Source organism: Ahaetulla prasina, chromosome 4, assembly GCF_028640845.1.
Source record: "Ahaetulla prasina isolate Xishuangbanna chromosome 4, ASM2864084v1, whole genome shotgun sequence".
NCBI lineage: Eukaryota > Metazoa > Chordata > Lepidosauria > Squamata > Colubridae > Ahaetulla > Ahaetulla prasina.
The window spans coordinates 53863077-53883618 of record NC_080542.1 but is presented as its reverse complement, the minus strand read 5'-3'; the positions used below and the strand labels follow the sequence as shown (position 1 = coordinate 53883618).

Sequence of the window (20542 nt, the reverse complement as noted above, 5' to 3'; positions counted from 1 at the left end):
TGCAGACTTTCAATGAATGGTTCCTTGATATCCCAAGCATTTGATCTTATTAAAATGAAGTTAGCCTCTTCAAGTGAAAAATGCCTTTAAAAAATAAGCATTTGACTTTCCAGAGGTATATGGTACAACATAACCAGGATATATAAATGAGCCTCTGTGGCTCAGACTGGTAAGACAGTCTGTTATTAACACAGCTGCTTGCAATTACTGCAGGTTCTAGTCCCACCAGGCCCAAGGTTAACTCAGCCTTCCATCCTTTATAAGGTAGGTAAAATGAGGACCCAGATTGTTGGGGGCAATAAGCTGACTTTGTATATAAATATACAAATAGGATGAAGACTATTGCTAACATAGTGTAAGCCGCCCTGAGTCTTCGGAGAAGGGTGGGATATTAATGCAAATAAAAAAAAAACATATAATTTTCCACTTTGTAAAATTGTGAGCAGAAAAATATTGCCATATTTGTAGGACAGTAGAGATTTTTTAGTTCCTTATTCCTAATAGAGAGCGACTAGATTACAAATCTCCCTGGAGACTGTTTCAAATTCTGTGAATAGTTGGGCATACACTTTATCTTGTAAATATCAATTTTCTATCCTGTTCCCATTATCCAAGTTTTCCAATATGACTAAGTTATATGCAAGCAGGAAAGAAAAGTAAAGAATATTTTTTGAAGAGTTTTAAAAAGTAGAAATGTTTCTTGTGACATAAGAAAAATACATTTAAATTAAACGTTAAATGTGGGTTTTTATTTTGTTTTTGTTTTGCTATCACATTAGATATTATTAAACCAAAAACAGAAAAAGATAAGCTGAAGGACTTGTTTCCAGCCTTGTGTCGGCCAGATAATCCCATGGTGAGGGTAGGTGTGTGAGTTTCCTTCTTTATTGACAAATACATTGAGGATAAAAGAAGTTGGGAATACTTACTTACTGATAGTAACTGAGACCAGGTACTTAAGTGACATGACATAAGTTGAAAAATCCCATGACTATGCCACTTAGCAGTGGCAATTACAACTGTTCATTATTAAGCAAGGACTGTGCAGATTGTTAAGTATGGACCACCCTTCTGACTTTCTGGGTGCTTCCCCATTAATTTTGCTTGTGGGAAGCTAGCAGGGAACATCACAAATTGCAATCACATAACTGCAAGGATACTATGATGGCCATAAATATAAAATCCTGTCACAGCTACCAGTACCAGTGTCACCTGTGCAAGAATGAGAAAACGATTGGGAGCAACATAGCAAAAATTCTGTGCAAGACACCGCGCATAATGTTAGTTAAAATGGCATCGGAGGGAAGAAGTTATATATAGCCAGTGAAGGAAGTTTTCAGGATAAATAAAAAATGTATTTCCCCAAAGCAATAGAAAAATGGCTGCTGCCCTAAATTAATGGAGATCTGTTATTTAATCACTTTCTCTCTTTGGGGTGGTGGTGGTTTGGTTTGAATGTATATGTCTTGTTAATTTCTAATGTCTATTCAAAGAGTTACTTGGAAATTAATTTGTTAACTTTATTTATTTACTTATTGGACTTCATATGGTTGTCAGACTTGCACATTTGGCTCTGTACTGCTGATGTAGGATTAAAAACAAAATAAAATAATAATTATATAAAGCACAAAACCCCTGCAACCCCTACAGCAAAATGTAGTTGAAAACATATTTTTTATTAATAATATATTTATATGCTGCCTGACCCCCAGTAACTTTGGGTATTTTTCAAGGCCTCTTTCAATTGTCTGCATGATTTTCAAAGCCTTAAAAAAGGGCAGCAGGGTTGGGGCTATCCAAATATTGGGCAATTTGATTTTCTAGAAGGCAGATATTATGACAGTTAAGCTACACTTTCTGGGTCCTGCTCGATGATGTAGTTTCATAGAAGAGTCCCAAAGCCTGCCCATTCTGTTGGATCCTCTGAAACAATCAGAGATAGGTCTGGCCTTTTACCAGAATGCTTGTGAGGATTTCAAGATATGACAATTAAATAGCATACACAACATATTTAAGGACAAACTAAAAAGATCATTGAAAATTGTAGGCAGATTTACCGTAGTGTGTTGTCTTAGCAAAGTGAATTGCAACTTGATTTGACTATTATCTACGCTATTTTCTCAGGATTGTTTGTACCAGTATTTATTCACTGTGATGTTACTTAATTGGTGACTCACTGCATTTCTGAAAATGAAATCTGTTTACAGAAACATCACATATCTGTGTCCCAAAACAAAAATTTCTAATATTTCTTTCCCAAGGCCACATGGCAACTGCCATCATATAGGTTTGAGAGAATTGCTTAGGGAATATCTTGCTGCCCTAAGAACTCTTTCTTCTTCTTGAATAGACAATGCTGGATGAAGATGATGTGAAAGTGGCTGCCAATGCTCTCCAAGAGCTAGAAGCTTTAATGCCATCTGCAGGCAGGCAGGAAAAACACCGGAATAATGAGGACCAGTACGTTCCCTTTGTCTTATTTCTCTGAGAAAGAATTTTTCACCTTAAAATTATAGATTATCTAGCTTAATATTTTTATATTAAATGAAGCATCTTTTCAAAGAATTGCAAATAGATTAGGCAAAATAGGGATGTAGTCTGTAGTAAAGATGTAATACAATATTTGGGTTTTATTTCTGTGTTTTTAATAGCTATCAATATTCCTCTGTTAGTAACTTTACATCAAGTATCAGTTTGGTATGGTGGTTAAGAGGCTAGAAACCAGGAGACTGACTTCTAGTCCCATGTTAAGCAGAAAACCAACTGAGTGAATTTGTGCTAGTCATTCTCAACCATAAAAAGGAAGCAGTGGTAAATCACTTCTAAAATCAAGAAAACTGCAGGGATTTGTCCAGGCAGTAGCCAGGAATTAAGAATTGACTTGAAAACACACACACACACACTTTCTATTGCAATGAAATCAAATGGTACCTGGTCTTTTGCTTACTAATGTCTAATATCTGAAATAAGAAGCAGTTTTTGCTTGCTTTCTCTCTAAAATTTGCTTGCAAATGTTATAAATATATCTGAGGCAACAAAAAACAAAAGAGCAAATAACCGTAGAAGAATAAAAGAGTCTCCATTAGGCATCACAGGTAATCATCCAAGCATAGTGACTATTGGTATCGATACAACCATCTTTAAATTGTACTGTAGTGACTGGCATCTAAGTAGAAATTAGCATAATTTTAGTCTGTTTTGTTGGTAGAGCCAAGAAAAAGCATAGGAGTCGCAGTCGTAGTAGAGATCGAAAGCGGAAGCGAAAATCATCCTCTCGCTCCCGGACACGGGAACGACATAAGGGTAAATCCAGATACCGCTCCAGGAGCAGAAGTCCTAGCTGGGACCACAAAGAAAGAGAAAGAGCTGGAGAGAAAAGCAATGAAAGATGGAGGGATAAACATGTGGACCGCCCTCCACCTGAAGAGCCTTCAATTGGTGACATCTACAATGGCAAAGTTACCAGCATCATGCAGTTTGGGTGTTTTGTTCAGCTTGAAGGACTCAGGTATATGATGTCACTGTTTCACTATCCTGCTAAGAATCGATACAATTTAAAAAGTATAAGTTAGGCAATGCCTTTTTCGTGTATTTAGTGTATACATTTAGTGTGTAGCCATTGCTACAAACTAGTATGTAGCCATTGCTACAAACTATTTGAATTTTTATGATTTCATGTACCCGTATTTTTCGGACTATAAAACACTCTGGACTATAAGAAGCACCTAGCTTTTGGGGAGGAAAACAAGAAAAAAAAATCTGCCTCTGCCTCCCAACAATTTGCCTCCTTAAAGCAAACAGCCTTGTGAGCTTCAGCACAGCCTGATTTAGCACAAGCAGCTGGTTGGCGGTTGGATCTGCCTCCCAGAATACTGCCTATCAGCTGTTCTAGGCTGCAGGGATCACCACCTCCCATTGCTATCATTGCTACCCATCATTGCTGCCGTTTATCGCCGCCTCTGCACACCTCATTTTCAGCCTCTACACGTCCTTCCACGCACCTCATTTTTGGTCTGTTCCAGGCGGTGGGAATTGTCACTGTCGCCATCTTTCCCTGCCACCTGGAACAGGCTGAAAATGGGGTGCACAGAGGCTGAAAACGGGACAATGCAGAGGCCAAAAATGGGGCACGTGGAGGTGGCAATATGTAGCAGTGACGATGGGCAGCGACAGCGATGATGGACAGCAGCTGATAGGCAGTATTCTGGGAGATAGATCCAACCATCAATCAGCTGCTTGTGCTAAATCAGGCTGTGCTGAAGCTGATCTTACTGTTTGCTACAGAGACAAATTGCTTGGAGGCAGTTTGTGTGGGGGCTGGCAGGTGGGCGGGGCTTTGGCAATATTTGCTCTATAAGATGCACAGACATTTCCACCCACTTTTTTGGGGGGAAGTGTGTCTTATACACTGAAAAATACGATAAATTGTATATGTTAACTCCTGAAGAAAGATTTTATGTTATTTTTAATGTTATGTTATTGTTTGCCAGTGTTTATAAAATTGCCTTACATTTTAACTGAAATCATTAGTCAGTAGTCAGGAAAGCTATGTAGGAGTGAATTGCTTTTTGTAAATGTTAAAGGTTTTTAAACTTTTTAAAACCTTTTTAAAGGTTAAGAATATAAATCAAATAATAGTAATAGCTAATAGTATTACTATAACAAACACAAATGAATTTTGTGCAGGAAGAACTAATGTTTCTAAAATACTTTGTGCTTTTGGTATTAGAAGACAGCACTGAGTTATTCTTGCTCCTCTTGCTGTGTCTTATTTCCTTTAGAAAACGCTGGGAAGGACTGGTCCACATCTCAGAATTACGTAGAGAAGGAAGAGTTGCTAATGTGGCTGATGTAGTGAGTAAGGGCCAGCGGGTGAAGGTCAAAGTGCTCTCCTTCACTGGCTCAAAAACTAGCCTTAGCATGAAAGTAAGTCAGACCTCTCTATTGTCTATTAGATAATTTGTCTTTTGCTCTGCTGACTTTTAGATTTATTAATGCTTTGATTTCAATTTCTCAGTGGAATGGAAGTGATTGAGTAAAATACAAATCACCATGAGTACAATTAGAAAATATTGTATGACAGCTACTACATTTTGACATCAGAAAAAATAGAAACTTAACTTGATTTTTAGCCATTGCTCTTTTGTATTTCCTGCTATTTGTGAGATGTTATTTATATGACAGCTGCATTAATCACAACTTGAAAAATGAAGGCATAGCTTTTTGATCCTTTTTGGGAATATGGCTGAGTAGCAGCATTAATTCTTTAGTTCAGCTTATTTGTCAAGTTATTTTTTAAAAAACATTTGAGTTATTGTAAAAGGAATTTGGATTATTTAAAATGGCTAATGGCAGTATATTTATTTAACATGTTCTTGATTTCACTGCTTGGTCAGGATGCATAAGTAATATCTAAAACTCTTAAAGTACTATTAGTTTCAGAATGTGTTGCAAATGGCTTTGAATCTTGAGTTTTAAATAAACAATATCACTAAGGTTGATATTAGGAATTTTGATATAAAAAGTTGGACTGTTAACAAATGAGTTGTTTAAATAATTTTAAGTATATTTCTTAGGATTTTAAGATTCAGGTAAAAACCCTCATATCCATCAGATATCCCAAATATTACTTAAAAAAAGACTGATTATCAAGCTTCTTATCTCCTCTCTCTTGCTATATTATGAATACTATTTTATTAGTAATAAACTTCTTGAATATTTGAAAGAAAATGAAAAAAGTGTAACTGACGCTATTCCAAAGAACTATGCGAATTCACAGGCTAAGATTATCACAAGATTATAATTTAATTATATACTACAAACATAGAAGCTCCTGTTGTTTTCTGTTACTTTATGCAGTTGTGGTCACTATTGGACATGTTGTAAATTGCTTATCTGGGAATATGCTTTGTTGCAGATTACAAAACTAAACTCTCAGTGCCCTTGGTAAATTCTTACTATACTATGGAACTGTCTCCCATGTCTGTATTAGGATGTAGATCAAGAGACAGGAGAAGATTTGAATCCAAATAGACGTCGCAACCTCATTGGAGAGTCTGAAGAGACAGCCATGAGAAATCCAGACAGGCCTACTCACTTATCTTTGGTCAGTGCTCCTGAAGTAGAAGATGACACATTAGAACGAAAACGTCTCACTCGTATTTCAGATCCAGAAAAATGGGAAATTAAGCAGGTAATAATTTTCATTATGAAATATGGTTTGATGTTATTCTATAGATCAGCGGGAGAATTGATTGTGCATAAATTTTCATTTGCTTTGTTTATTTTGCTTTGATTTTGGCTGCTGTAGAAACAGAACATTTCGCAATTGCTAAGCAGCCTGTGAAATTCATCCCCCAGTTCAGACCTGACAGCTAACAAAAAGACCAAGATTTTAACAGATTTTAATTGTTTTAAATACATATTTATATTTCTTCCTGTTGATACCAAAGCAGGCTTTTAAGTCATTTTCTCAGCAAATTGGATATTAGTGATTTCAGTGTGAATCAATAGCCAATTTAGTATCATCCGATTCTGCTCTAGACTGTCAGCTGATCATGAAACTTGGTCATTGTTTACTATCTTCTAATAAAGCCATCTAGTTTAACTATTGCTGTATGTGATAAAGATGACCATTGAAGACTGGTAAATAATGTGATAACTAGATTATATTTGAGATTGCCCAGAGAATACATCTTATTAATGAGGATGCTAGTTTTGTTATTTGAAGCTCTATTTATCATACTTTACATTTTGATGTGCAATTCAGTATTCAATATAATTGTTAAAGCTCTGTATAATATGGATAGTGGATTGAAGTACTTACTATTATGCAAATTAATCTTTGTCTTGTTCAAGGCCACACAGTCCTTGAGTCTACTTTACCCTTTGGCCTCTTCTGCACTCTCCCATCACCCATTGTGCACTTATCTTTTGAAGATCTCTAGAGCTCTGGACCTCATGTTGGGGTAGAATGGCAGGCCACTCCTTCCCTCAGCATTTCTGGGCCATGCAGCCATGTCATAGAAGCAGTCGCCATTTCGCTGTGACCACCATGTCAGTGCTGTATAGACTGGGTTAGGAAAACAGTGAGGCTATTCACTGAAATTGCAACTGCTTCTGGGACATGGTCATGCAGCCCAGGAATGTTGAATTATGGAATGGCCTGCCGTCTTTCTCCAATGTGAGATCCGGAGCTCTGGAGATTTTCAAAAGATAAGTGTGCAATCTGTGACAGGAGATGGGGAGGAGGCCTACGTCCTGAGGAACCTGGTGGGCCTCCTCCTCGTCTTCTGTCCAAAGAGCCAAGGCTTGCAGGACAGGATGGTGAGGGAGATTGGCAGGGGACGCTACCGTGTCCCTGTGGTTGGAATATGGAATAAGGGTGAATTATGGTGGAGACGTTGCAGTGGCTGCAACTTCGACACAAGGTTATCAGTAGTTTTTGGGGCATCTCTTTTAACTTCAAACAGTTGATAAGCAACTAATCATAAGTTGAGGATACCCTGTATGTAGTAAGTCACCTTGAGAAATCCTTCTCCTCTTTTCTAAGATGGTATAAATAATATGGCAGAACTTTCCTATTGTACTGTTTCCTGTTAGGCCATTGTTTGGGATACTTCATACTCCCTTGAAATGAAATTGAACAGATGATCACAAAATCTGGGTAGCTTCCTTAGCTGTGATATTTTTCATATTAAAAGCCCTCCCTACATGAATCTGGGATTTATGTTGCTGCTAAACAGTATTAAGATAATTTATTGCATTTTTCAAATACTCATTGAAGCAAATAAACAGAACAATCCCAATTTGAACCATTCTCAATTTAGTAAAGGGAGACACCTTGCTTGGAACATGACAACTTCATTATAGTTAGCAGTTCTATGAGAGATTCTATGTCAATATAAAAAGATTAGCTTTTTTTTTCCTTCAAAATCTGTGTTTAGAAAAAGTAGTACCTCTTTGTTGTGTCTTTGAGGGTACATATAACCATTTGCCTCATTCCCAGATGATTGCTGCTAACGTGCTTTCGAAGGAGGAGTTTCCTGACTTTGATGAAGAAACTGGAATCTTGCCAAAGGTTGATGATGAGGAAGGTAAAACCATGATAGATTTAGTAATGGTCTAGATATGAAGCATCAGTGTATTTCACAAAGTAGTTTTTTTGCTCCTCATTTGTATTGAATTTGGGAATGCTTACTCAGATTCTTTTCAACAGATTACTGTCAGTTCAGATAATTGCTTAAGATACTTTCATGTTATGGAAGAGAGATTGTTCTTTCATAATCTTTGTATCCAGCAATCCAGAGTCCAGAACTGTGGTTTGTATTGAAATAAAGTTATGGAGGGGCTGTTTCGCAATAGAAAAGAATGTTGTACCACAAGTGTATGATAGTTAGCTTTGAATGTTGGTAAATAAAGAGTGGAGGAATTGGTTTGCATAATTAAGCTTTAAATTAAAATTGGAGCTAAATTTAATTTGTTATTCTAGATGAGGACCTAGAAATTGAATTGGTAGAGGAGGAACCACCATTTCTGCGAGGTCATACAAAACAGAGCATGGACATGAGCCCCATTAAAATAGTGAAGGTAAAGAAATACTGTTCTTGGGTCTCTCCATAGAAATGGAGAAGTATAATTGAATACTAGATTCAGATGGGTTTGTGAAAAGTTAAAATGCTTTAAAGTACTAAAGTACAACAGAACAATGAAGGGCACTGAAAGCAAAATTAATACTCTTTCCCATCATATTCTTCCATATACATGTGCAAAGCACAGTATCATATTTCCCTTATCTACATCAGTTCCAGGAATCTCAGCAGTTCATCTCTTTTTATTATCGTTGTTAATGGCCATTAACAAAACATTAATTAACATTAGTTAAACAAATTACAAAAAAATTAACATTGATTCTGTTTTCTGATTTTGTATTCAAACTTTGTCCTCTTCATTGTTAAAATTGTGTATGACTATCAAGTTCTCCTTGCTTTTTTCCTATTCATTTATGTTTTGGATGATGGTTGAGAAATCAGTCAGGATCAGATTCAGGAAATCTGAAGAAAAAAGTAAGAAAACATTTTCTTGTTGATTCCAGAATCCTGATGGCTCCCTGTCTCAAGCAGCCATGATGCAAAGTGCACTTGCTAAAGAGAGGCGGGAACTGAAGCAAGCCCAGCGGGAAGCAGAAATGGATTCTATTCCCATGGGGCTCAACAAACACTGGGTGGATCCCCTTCCAGATGGTAATCTCAAACCTTTTTTCAGTATTATTTGTCTTCTACAGGCAATTTATTTGAAACCATCTAACACTAATATTTATTTCAAATCTAAATCGCACAACATGGTAGCAAATCTGCTTGACAAAACAGTTGTTTTAATTTGTGAAATTGCCCAGTATTTCCCCTATCTACATCAGTTCCAGGAATCTCAGCAGTTCATCTCTTTTATTATCGTTGTTAATGGCCATTAACAAAACATTAATTAACATTAGTTAAACAAATTACAAAAAAATTAACATTGATTCTGTTTTCTGATTTTGTATTCAAACTTTGTCCTCTTCATTGTTAAAATTGTGTATGACTATCAAGTTCTCCTTGCTTTTTTCCTATTCATTTATGTTTTGGATGATGGTTGAGAAATCAGTCAGGATCAGATTCAGGAAATCTGAAGAAAAAAGTAAGAAAACATTTTCTTGTTGATTCCAGAATCCTGATGGCTCCCTGTCTCAAGCAGCCATGATGCAAAGTGCACTTGCTAAAGAGAGGCGGGAACTGAAGCAAGCCCAGCGGGAAGCAGAAATGGATTCTATTCCCATGGGGCTCAACAAACACTGGGTGGATCCCCTTCCAGATGGTAATCTCAAACCTTTTTTCAGTATTATTTGTCTTCTACAGGCAATTTATTTGAAACCATCTAACACTAATATTTATTTCAAATCTAAATACGCACAACATGGTAGCAAATCTGCTTGACAAAACAGTTGTTTTTAATTTGTGAAATTGCCCAGTATTTCCCCCCCTATTAGTCTACTATGAAATAGAATTTCAAAATAATACAGCATCATAATATAAGAGGTTTAAAAGTGGTATCAATTTTGTTAGATTGAGTTAAGTTTGTGGGGTGTTTTTTTATAATTAGTATGAGGGTGGTTATACACATATACACACAAATACTTAGAGTCACGACTAGTTTCTCATTCCTTACTATTGAGGATTGTTTTTCCCATTTTCTTTATTAGATTCCTAGAGTCATATAGATAGAAAGGATCATTTGTATTATCATGTCTAGCTCCATGCTCAGTTCAGAAATGTAAATTAAAATATCCCTGCAGATGGATTTCTAGCACCTGATTGAACATATCCAAGAACCACAAACACTTGTCAATTGGTTGTAACGTTGAACTTTTGGAATGGAGATGCTTATGAATTGGATCGGAATAGCATCTTTATTCGCTACTTTTCTTAATATGATCTCTATCAAAATACAGAGTATCTTACTGGTTGGTTAGGTCATTCAAGGAAACTAAAGTGCCAGGTTCGAGTATTGTCATGTCCCACTCCCCCTCTGATGACCGGGTCAAGGAAGTCCGTATCAAACGTGGCAACGAAGCCTCTGCAGCTTGCCAGATTCCTTCGAGGTTTCTCAGGGCAGGCAGGAGTCCAAGTTGTGACTTCAGCGATAGAGTCTGATATCAGCAAACTAGATGAGACTTTGCTTGACTCAAGGTTGGAATGCCAAAAGCAGGTCCTTTATATAGGCTGTGGGGTGTGGCTCCATGACTCAGCATTTATCCAGGCCTGCCCCTCCCTTCCTTCTGCTGGCGTCACCTCTCAGATCTCGGGAAACGAGGATCCTCCTACTTTGAATTCTCTTCAGCTGGATCTGCTGTCAATAATTCCAGCACGTGGCTGGCTTCCTGCTCACACGCTGTAGGAGTGAAGTTTATCCGGCTTCTCTGTTCACTCCTGACATCCTCTCCAGGCATGGGGCCAGGGCTGGGGGCTGGAGGCATGACAGGTCGTTCATCTTCATTATCAGACTCCGAGTCTGATAACAGGCCCGGGTGGAGATGGGAGGGGCCGGCTGAGGAGAGGAGGGAGGACGAGGCACAACAGGTATGCTTTCTCTTTGTCCTAACTATTGTTCAAGGAAGTCTCCCCATACGGATATAGCAATAGTACTTAGAATTAGATACTACTTCATAGTTCTTAATAGGACTCTCTAAGCTGTTTACAGAGTCAGCATATTGTCTCCAACAATCTGGGTCCTCTTTTACCGACCTCGTAAGGTATACTAGAATAGTATTGCTCATTCATCATTATCTACTATTCCATTCAAATATTAACAAAATGAGAAGAACATAGTGTTCCCCCTCCCATAATTATTTTTGAATAAGGAAAGGGGAGGATCTTACATTTGCTGAAAAAAATACAGAATGGCTAAGGGAATGGATGGAGATGTAAACAGCAAGCTTAGCTGCCATTGAAGAGAGATAGTTGGAGAGGTGCTCATCTAGTGAAGATCACTTTTTTGTAATACATAACTCTTTCTTTTCTCACTTTCCTTTCCTTTTCAGCTTCCCTTGATAAAGCAATAGTTTTGTCCTTATTGCTTTCTAGTGCAGTTATTCCTACAAATTATCCCATTTGCATCATATTTTCTTCCCCTTTGCTGATGGAGGGATATATTTGTAGGCAATAGCAATAACAGATTATAGACCGTGTCACAGTGCTTTACAGCCCTCTCTAAGCAGTTTACATAGTCAGCATATTGTCCCCAACAATCTGGATCCTCATTTTACCCATCTGAGAAGGCTGAGTCATCCTTGAGCCTGGTGAGATTCAATTTGCAGGTAGCTGGCAGTCAGCAGAAATAGCCTGCAGTACTACATTCTAACCACTGTGCCACTGCAGCTCAACATAGCTCAGGCAAACATACATTATATTTCTGCGTATGAGAGTAACTGGGACTATGGTTAATAATAGGCACGTGGAGAGTCAATTATTTTTAACAGATGCTCTGTTTCAAGATTTCTGACAAACACACAGAAACAGTATTTTGGAAGCAGAAATATTGCAGTTTAGACAGATAACAGCAGACAAGAATGTAATTCAAATGCCTAATAAAGAGTGCTTGTCAGAAGAGAGCCAGAGACAGTCCAAGAAGCAATAATGTAATCCTAGCTTAATAACCAGTTGTTTAGCAACTGTTCAAAGTTATGACAACTCCCCCAAAGGTACTTATCACCTAGTTCTGGCATTCCGATGACTGCTCCCCTCCCCACATGACTGCATTTCAGATGCATAGCAACCAGCTCACCTTTACAACCAATTGTATTCTGCAGGGATGTGACACAATTTACAATACTTTTTGCTAGAAACTGGTCTTCTGTTCCGGGTTAAAAAAATAACCTTGGAAATACATTGATTCATTAAATGATTGCAGAATTTACTTAACAACTGCTGCAAAAAAGTTGTAAAATTGGGTCAGTCATATGGGTGCCTTGATTTAAAAATGTGATGACTCATGACAGAAATGCCAGACTCCCTTACAGTCATAAATTGAGCACTACCTGTAGTCCAAAACGAGAGTCCCAGGATGCCAAGCCAGCTCATTAGTTAATGCAAAGGTCAAGAGTCACGAACAAGAAGCAGGAACACAATTCAGGAGCTGGATAGCCAAATGGTTATCTCCAATAAGGACTGCAAGCCGAGGATCTAAATCTGTCTGCAGCCAGCTAGTTGCATTCACTCATGCCTTGCCCTTCATTTTGCAAGAAGCCTCACTGAGAAACATTGTTCTTCTGTTCTCTGTATACTCTAAACCTAGGGTTTGGGGATTGTGCCTCAGAATCTGATTGCTCTATCTGAACAGGAAATACCTGTAACTTATCAGTTTCAATTGAATTTTAATTGAGTGATTCCTGAGGCTGACAGTTCTGAAGCATAGATTCAGCTGGAGCAATATCATCACGCTAAATACTTTATTATTGTAATGGAATAAATAACTACCAATTAATTATTTTAATTGGTGTTAATAAGTTAATACAATTTTTTTTCTGGTCCTTCCGTTTTTTGAAATTATTTTGCTTCTGGCAAATATATGTGCATACACTTTCATGATACTATATATCCCACATATATTGAGTAGAAAAGAATTCCAGTATTGGTTTCAACAGAAGTTGGAAACCTTTCATTGGTAAGATTGGGTATTGCACGAATTTTTTATTGTGATCCTACAAATCTTTTTGGGCCTTCCTTTAGATTAGAGATTAGCTTAAATTCAGGATTGTCTCTCATTCTGTTAAGTGTGTTATTCAAATATAATTTAGAATTCCACCTGAGCAATGGATATTCAGAACAGGACAAATGAAGCAAACCAACATATAATAGAAATCTTCTCAATGTAGCTCTGTTTGTTCTTGATATGATGACTCTTGTCCCTTCCTTCAATGACCATCCCTTTCTAGTGCATCCAATCAGTTGTTTTATGTTGCAATATGGATCTCAGACTCATGATTTTTCTTCCTTCCTTCCCAGTGGATGGAAGGCAAATTGCAGCTAACATGCGGGGTATTGGCATGATGCCCAATGACATACCTGAATGGAAGAAGCATGCTTTTGGAGGCAACAAGGCTTCTTATGGCAAAAAGACACAACTGTCAATAATTGAACAGCGAGAAAGTCTTCCAATTTTTCGTCTGAAAGATCAACTCATCCAGGTAAATCTTTAAGAAAAGCAATTGACTTGAATCATAGTAAGGATCGTTAAATCCAATATCTTGCCTGTCCTAGTCATCTAGTCTGGACATACATTGAATTTCACTTATTCTTTGAATCCTGCATTCAAAAATCCTGAAATAGGGATTTTTGATGTAATTATTTAATACATTGTTTTCATTTATCCAAAATGCACTTAGCATGTCGTAACACCTGGGCTGACATTTGGGTTGAGACGCTAAGCAGGGTGATGTCTCACTATTACATGAATGGAAGATCACTACAGAGAAACACTGCTATAGACTAGGGGGAAAAAATTCCAGAAGTAAACAGAAGGGAAACAAAAAAGCTATGTATTGTTTTCAGGGCAATTGTATTGATGTATCCATGATATCACCAGACTGAAGCTTCACTCAAAGGAAACTTGAATTTTTATCTGTTAAATATTTTTCCTGCTTTTATCAAATATCCAAGATGACTTATCTGACGACTAAACAGCTCTCAGTAAGAAAATAATGAAAAATTTCTGACAATAGGCACATATTTACGTCCGTCCTGACATTGCTTAGTCAGAATTTCCAGGTGCAAAAATTAAGTTAGTATAAAACTTCAAACTATTGTACAGGAGATTTGATCACTGAAAATACTGCCCAGATTTGCTTGTATTTTTCAGTGTGGTCAATTTATTTCTCCTCCCCTCCCTCTAATATGTAGAACCAAGATTGGAAACAAGATCTGTAAGATTAATAAACAAATTCCTCATTTTGATCTGACACCTTCGCACATCAACTTGTTTTCTGCGCTGTGATGGCTATTTATTTGATTTTAAAAGCAAACAACACCAACCAGATTCCTCCTGAACACCCATTTTCTTTTAAATGAGACTATTTCAATGCTTCACCCTATTTTTTTCAGGCAGTTCATGATAACCAGATTCTGATTGTCATTGGTGAGACTGGCTCTGGGAAAACTACACAGATCACACAGTACCTTGCTGAAGCTGGCTACACCACCCGTGGGAAGATTGGCTGCACTCAGCCTCGTCGAGTGGCTGCCATGTCTGTTGCTAAGAGGGTTTCAGAAGAATTTGGTTGTTGTCTAGGACAAGAGGTAAGATGTATTCTGCTGTTTTGTGAATTAATTCTGCAATGTACTGAAAAAAGAAGGAATATAACAAGACTTTAAAGCAGCAGCTGTATTTAACTGTTTTCAACAAATCTGTAGAAGCTATATTACTCTAAATTAGCCATGACAAAACTTTCTCCTTGAACTCTACAAATAGGACAGTTTACTTCTTAGAATTTAGATCTGGGGTGTACACAGTAATCACTTTTCTTTCGCAGAGAATTCTTCCCCATTTATTACTACCTGCTGTTATGAGAATCATGCTGAATAAAGAAAACTTCATTTGAAGGAAATGTATGTTTTGTTTTCTGCAATTTGCTTATTTTTGAATATGTTAATTTACATAATTTATTTCAATTAGGTATGCAAAACATGAATATCTTATTTTGTGAAAATTACCAACTGTTGATTTTTTTCTCCCAATTTTAAAGGCTACAAACATTACTTGTTTCAATACCTATGCTTTGGGAAGTTATGTGATATGGTTCTTAAATTGTGAAATTTACATAAATTGATGAAGCATGTTGTTAGAAAATAAGATATGTATCTGTAATCCAAATATAGAGTAATCTCACCTATTCAGAAAAAAAAATAAAAAAATAAACTTGAGTGGCAAAGAGTATTCTATGTGAGAACTCGTTCTCGTAAGCAGAAGTAAGTCTGTATCCATTACCAAATAAAAAGCAGATAGAAACCCAGCCTCCCTCCTGAAATAATAAATAGGGCTGGCATATGATGCATAGCAGTTGCTGGAATTCTTCCAAGATGGCTTCTTTAGTTTTTTCACAATAAAACTACTGATCTGAATTTTTATATTCTTGGAATTCTGTTCTTGATCCTTCTGCCTTGCCAGTTGAAGATGTCTGCTTTTCCGTGGGGCTAGACTGGGTAGGTAGGTTGCTTCATAGTGGGTGTTTGTAATTGGCCAAGCTTACTAGAGCAGCCATGTTGTAAAAGACAACTTTTGACCACATGATGATTTTTATAAGTGGGTCCATAACAAAGTCTTGCCCATAACAAAAGTTTCAAATTCTAGCTGTACCACCAAACTAAAGGCTGTCTGTCCTTGTTCTGTTTGTAACTCCTGCCTCCAAACAAATTGATGTTAATATCATTCTCTAAGAGTGAAGGAATTCATCACTGATACTCCTTTTGCTGTATTTTTTGAAGGTTGGTTATACTATCCGATTTGAAGATTGCACTAGCCCTGAAACTGTGATCAAGTACATGACAGATGGAATGCTGCTTCGTGAATGCCTCATTGATCCGGATCTGACACAGTATGCAATTATAATGTTGGATGAAGCCCATGAACGCACTATACATACTGATGTACTCTTTGGTCTCCTAAAAAAGGTATGAACTCTTTCAAATCATCCACAATGTTAAAATGATGAAGCAGAAAATTGCTCAAAGAAAGCAAAGCAGGCAAGTTTGTCCTGAGGTTCAACTATATATTGAGCCTTCTGTTTATATTCTGTTGTCTTACTTTTTTTTCTCTGCAGACAGTTCAGAAGAGACAAGACATGAAATTAATAGTGACCTCAGCTACACTGGATGCAGTTAAATTCTCTCAGTATTTCTATGAGGCTCCTATCTTTACCATTCCTGGTAGGACATACCCAGTCGAGATTCTCTACACCAAGGAACCTGAGACAGATTACTTAGATGCCAGCCTGATTACAGTCATGCAGATCCACTTGACGGAACCTCCAGGTGAGCCATGGCATGAGAACAATGTTGAGACTCTCTTTAGAAGTTGCTTTCAAACTGGGAAAATATTCAGTACGTTCAGTGTAATTATATTGGCCATATTTGTTACATTGAATATGATTTCAGTTTAATTAAGATTTGAACTGGCCCAGAATAGTTTTACAATCTCTCTTCATTCTCCTTCTCAAATGCCCAAGTGAGCATTCCAAGGTTTATTATGGGCCTGAGACTGAAAAAGGTTGCATGCATGCTTCTGTAAAGCTTTCAGTCCCTTTTCTTTTTATATTAGTTAAGTCAGAATGGGATTTTCATTTTTAATAATAAATGCACAAGATTTATTATTCAGATTTGGCCTCCAGTGGAAGCTGTACAATTTTTATAGTGAATATACCTGTTCCTTGAGATAGAATAAAAATATTTGATGTAAATAGCTCTGATAAGACAGCTTTCTTGCTCTTGGGAGTCTAATTTGCCATTTCTAGTGTAAAGAGGTTTAGTTTTTATGGACAAAGTAATTCCTGAGGAGATAGTTGCTATTAATTTAAACTCTTTTTAACATTGTTGGATTTCTTTGGCAGTCACAAACCTAGATACCACTCAAGATTGTTAAATGAGAACTTCGCTTAAATACAAACATATCTAAACCAGTTTATATATTAAAAGGAGAAATATTCAATACGTTGCTGAAGAATAAAGGCAGAATTTCTGTATAAAGCTATTGGATAGAGCAAAATTTTTCAAAGGTTTTTAAGGGGAAAACATGGAAATTTCAGGGAAAATCATATTATACAAAAAAATTATTTATTGAATTTATTTACTGCCCATCTTGCCATAATCAAGTCTTATATTTTCCCCATCCATAGTTGCAGTATATAATTTTGAATTTCTTCTATTTGATTTACATAATCATTATTGATTAAGCAGGAGAATGGGTACCATGCTCTATTTAACGTATCAACTTCATCTATTTTTTCATCTTCACTCAGCAAAGAAGTATCTGTCATTATGTTTCTTTTTCTCCTGGATGATTTACAGTTCCATTATTCAGAATAAATCATTAAAATCAGCTAATTTTACTCCAGTTGTCTACTTTTTAGTATAGTCTCACAAGTGTAAAAGCCACATACTTGCTTTTTTTATAAAATCAGACTGAAAATAGAATAGAATAGAATAGAATTTTATTGGCCAAGTGTGATTGGACACACAAGGAATTAGTCTTGGTGCATATGCTCTCAGTGTACATAAAAGAAAAGATACGTTCATCAAGATACAACATTTACAATACAATTGATGGTCAATATATCAATATAGATCATAAGGATTGCCAGCAACAAGTTATAGTCATACAGTCATAAGTGGAAAGAGATTGGTGATGGGAACTATGAAACGATTAATAGTAGTGCAGATTCAGTAAATAGTCTGACAGTGTTGATGGAATTATTTGTTTAGCAGAGTGATGGCCTTCGGGAAAAAACTGTTCTTGTGTCTAGTTGTTCTGTTGTGCAGTGCTCTATAGCGTCGTTTTGAGGGTAGGAGTTGAAACAGTTTATGTCCAGGATGCGAGTGATCTGCAAATATTTTCACGGCCCTCTTCTTGATTCGTGCAGTATACAGGTCCTCAATGGAAGGCAGGTTGGTAGCAATTATTTTTTCTGCAGTTCTAATTATCCTCTGAAGTCTGTGTTTTTCTTGTTGGGTTGCAGAACCGAACCAGACAGTTATAGAGGTGCAAATGACAGACTCATTTGCACCTCTATAACTGTCTGGTTCGGTTCTGCAAATCACAAGATAAATCTGAAATCTCATGCCATTGTCTGTTTATTAATTGTAAGTGTTGTTTTTATATTGGCCTGACTATGATTTGCTTTTCTTTCACGCAGGAGACATCTTGGTGTTCTTGACTGGCCAGGAAGAAATTGATACAGCTTGTGAAATTCTCTATGAGCGAATGAAGTCCCTCGGCCCGGATGTTCCTGAGCTGATAATCTTGCCTGTTTATTCAGCACTACCTAGTGAGATGCAGACGCGGATCTTTGACCCAGCTCCCCCAGGAAGTCGAAAGGTATCTATTCCCACATGTTTGGGGGTTTTTTTGAAGGGTGGGTGGGTGGGTTTGCTAGATGGTTGTTATCTTCCAATATAATATAATTAATAATCAAATCTTTTCTAGATCAGGGGGTCTATTGAGCATCTTGTTCTCAAAAATGAAATGTTTCTTTGAAACCTGTTAAAAGGCTGGAAGACATTTTCCAATTCCTATTGTGTTTTCGTTCTATAAATATGGGAATTCCTGATCACTTCATTAATGGGGGGGAAGGCGATGTTTTTGAGGCGCTGAGAGGAAGTTGCATATATTTGATGGTAAATCAAAGACAGAATAGAGTTGCTTGAGAGTGAGATGGACAGCATATAAATTAAATAAATAAATCAGCAAGTTTACATATTTAGTGAAAAATTAAAAGGATTCAAGGATTATTTCTTGTTATCATTTTAATAGCCTGTTAACCCTAAAGCTTCATTCCCTGTCCTCTTATTCTTCAGATACCTTTTGAGGGTGGGATGGGAATAAAATCAGATTATCTTCTCAGTGAAGATATTTACAAATTTATTTAGATTCTATGTTGGAGCACTATGAATGTTAAGTTTATTTTTTGTGGTTTGCTTTCACAAATAGTCTCAGGATTTTGCTGAACTAAAAAGAAACAGTAATGGATTTGCTTCAGCACAGACTATGTGAACAATATCAATACGAAAAATATACTCATTCCCTCTTAGGTTGATGCTTCTTCTGAGTACATTCTTTTAATATTTATCAGCAAGAAGGAAAAGAGGTTTAAAGAACAAAATATAAGTGTATAAAGTGATATAAGGCATAGAAAGAGAGGTAGAAATATAGTGAATGGAGTGGGCATAAACTAGGTTTAGCTATGTTTTTTTTTGTTAGATTAGTCTTTTAATTTGGGGGGATGTTTACAATTTATTACTCTCTTTATGCAGTTTATGTACAGTATAAAATTGCTTTTTTTGAAAAGAAATATGGGTATACATGCATGCATGGATGTGTATTTGCATGTGTGTGTATATATATACATATATGTCCCCATTTCTTAAAATTTCTTATTTTCTTCCTTCATTCTGTTCGTTATTCCCTTTAATGTTGGACTTGATATTTTCCCTAATAGAGTACATTAATTTAAAAAAATCTATAACAGAGGAAACTTTCAGTTCTTGAGCTGCTCCTTACAATTTTAATTAATGCTTAGATTTTTTTTGTTTTGGAATCAGATATGGCAGTTCTGGGCAATATGTCTGTATCTGTCTATTTGTATATATGTATGTATGTATCAATGTATGTACCAAATTTATCACCCATCTCATCAAAGCAACTGGTTACCACGCAACAAATGGGTAAAACCACAAATAAACTTGATTGCAATGTATGCTATCCAGTTGGCTTCAGCAGTGAATACCTTTTGCTTGTAAATGGTGCCAGTGACCTGGTGGGCATCTGTTCATTGCTTCCTTTAATCAGTTTTAGTCACAGTACCTAGATGTAAACATTCCGAGATGATGACTCTAGCCAGGAAAAAGAGGTGTTTGTTACTTAGAGGAAAGATTACGATAAATCTAGAATAAATATTAAAATGATGACAGATTTTCATATTGTGAAAGCTATGATTTTCCTCTTAGTGATAATAGAAGGCTATAAAACCTGGATTATTACAAAGGCTTAATTTATTTTATTTTTTTATTTCATGCTTATGCTTATACTTATGCTTATGCTTATTTCATGCTTATGCTTATACATACTGTTATGACAAATAAAATAATTTGTCATAACAGTATGTATAAGCATAAGCATGAAATAAGTATACAATATATAAGCATATATATAAGCATAAGTATGTAATAACTATATTAATTGGATATAATGGAGGGAAACAATAGGACAGGAACGGTAGGCAGGCTTGTGCTCTTATGTACGC

At 36.5% G+C, this 20542-nt stretch overlaps 1 protein-coding gene across 2 annotated transcripts in view; it reads left to right on the top strand.

The window, feature by feature from the left end:
• The window catches only part of DHX8 (DEAH-box helicase 8), a 43629-nt gene that overhangs the window by 4616 nt on the left and 18471 nt on the right, over positions 1-20542 (top strand). The window contains exons 4-16 of one of the 2 annotated variants that reach the window (XM_058179558.1): positions 780-862; positions 2351-2460; positions 3209-3508; positions 4782-4926; positions 5993-6193; positions 8009-8096; positions 8492-8589; positions 9095-9242; positions 13539-13720; positions 14634-14828; positions 16014-16199; positions 16349-16559; positions 18437-18618. In XM_058179558.1, the coding sequence (XP_058035541.1) occupies positions 780-862; positions 2351-2460; positions 3209-3508; positions 4782-4926; positions 5993-6193; positions 8009-8096; positions 8492-8589; positions 9095-9242; positions 13539-13720; positions 14634-14828; positions 16014-16199; positions 16349-16559; positions 18437-18618 (2129 nt within the window). Of the gene's footprint in view, positions 1-779; positions 863-2350; positions 2461-3208; positions 3509-4781; positions 4927-5992; positions 6194-8008; positions 8097-8491; positions 8590-9094; positions 9243-9690; positions 9853-13538; positions 13721-14633; positions 14829-16013; positions 16200-16348; positions 16560-18436; positions 18619-20542 lie in introns of those variants that run through there. The other variant, XM_058179556.1, reaches the window with a different exon arrangement.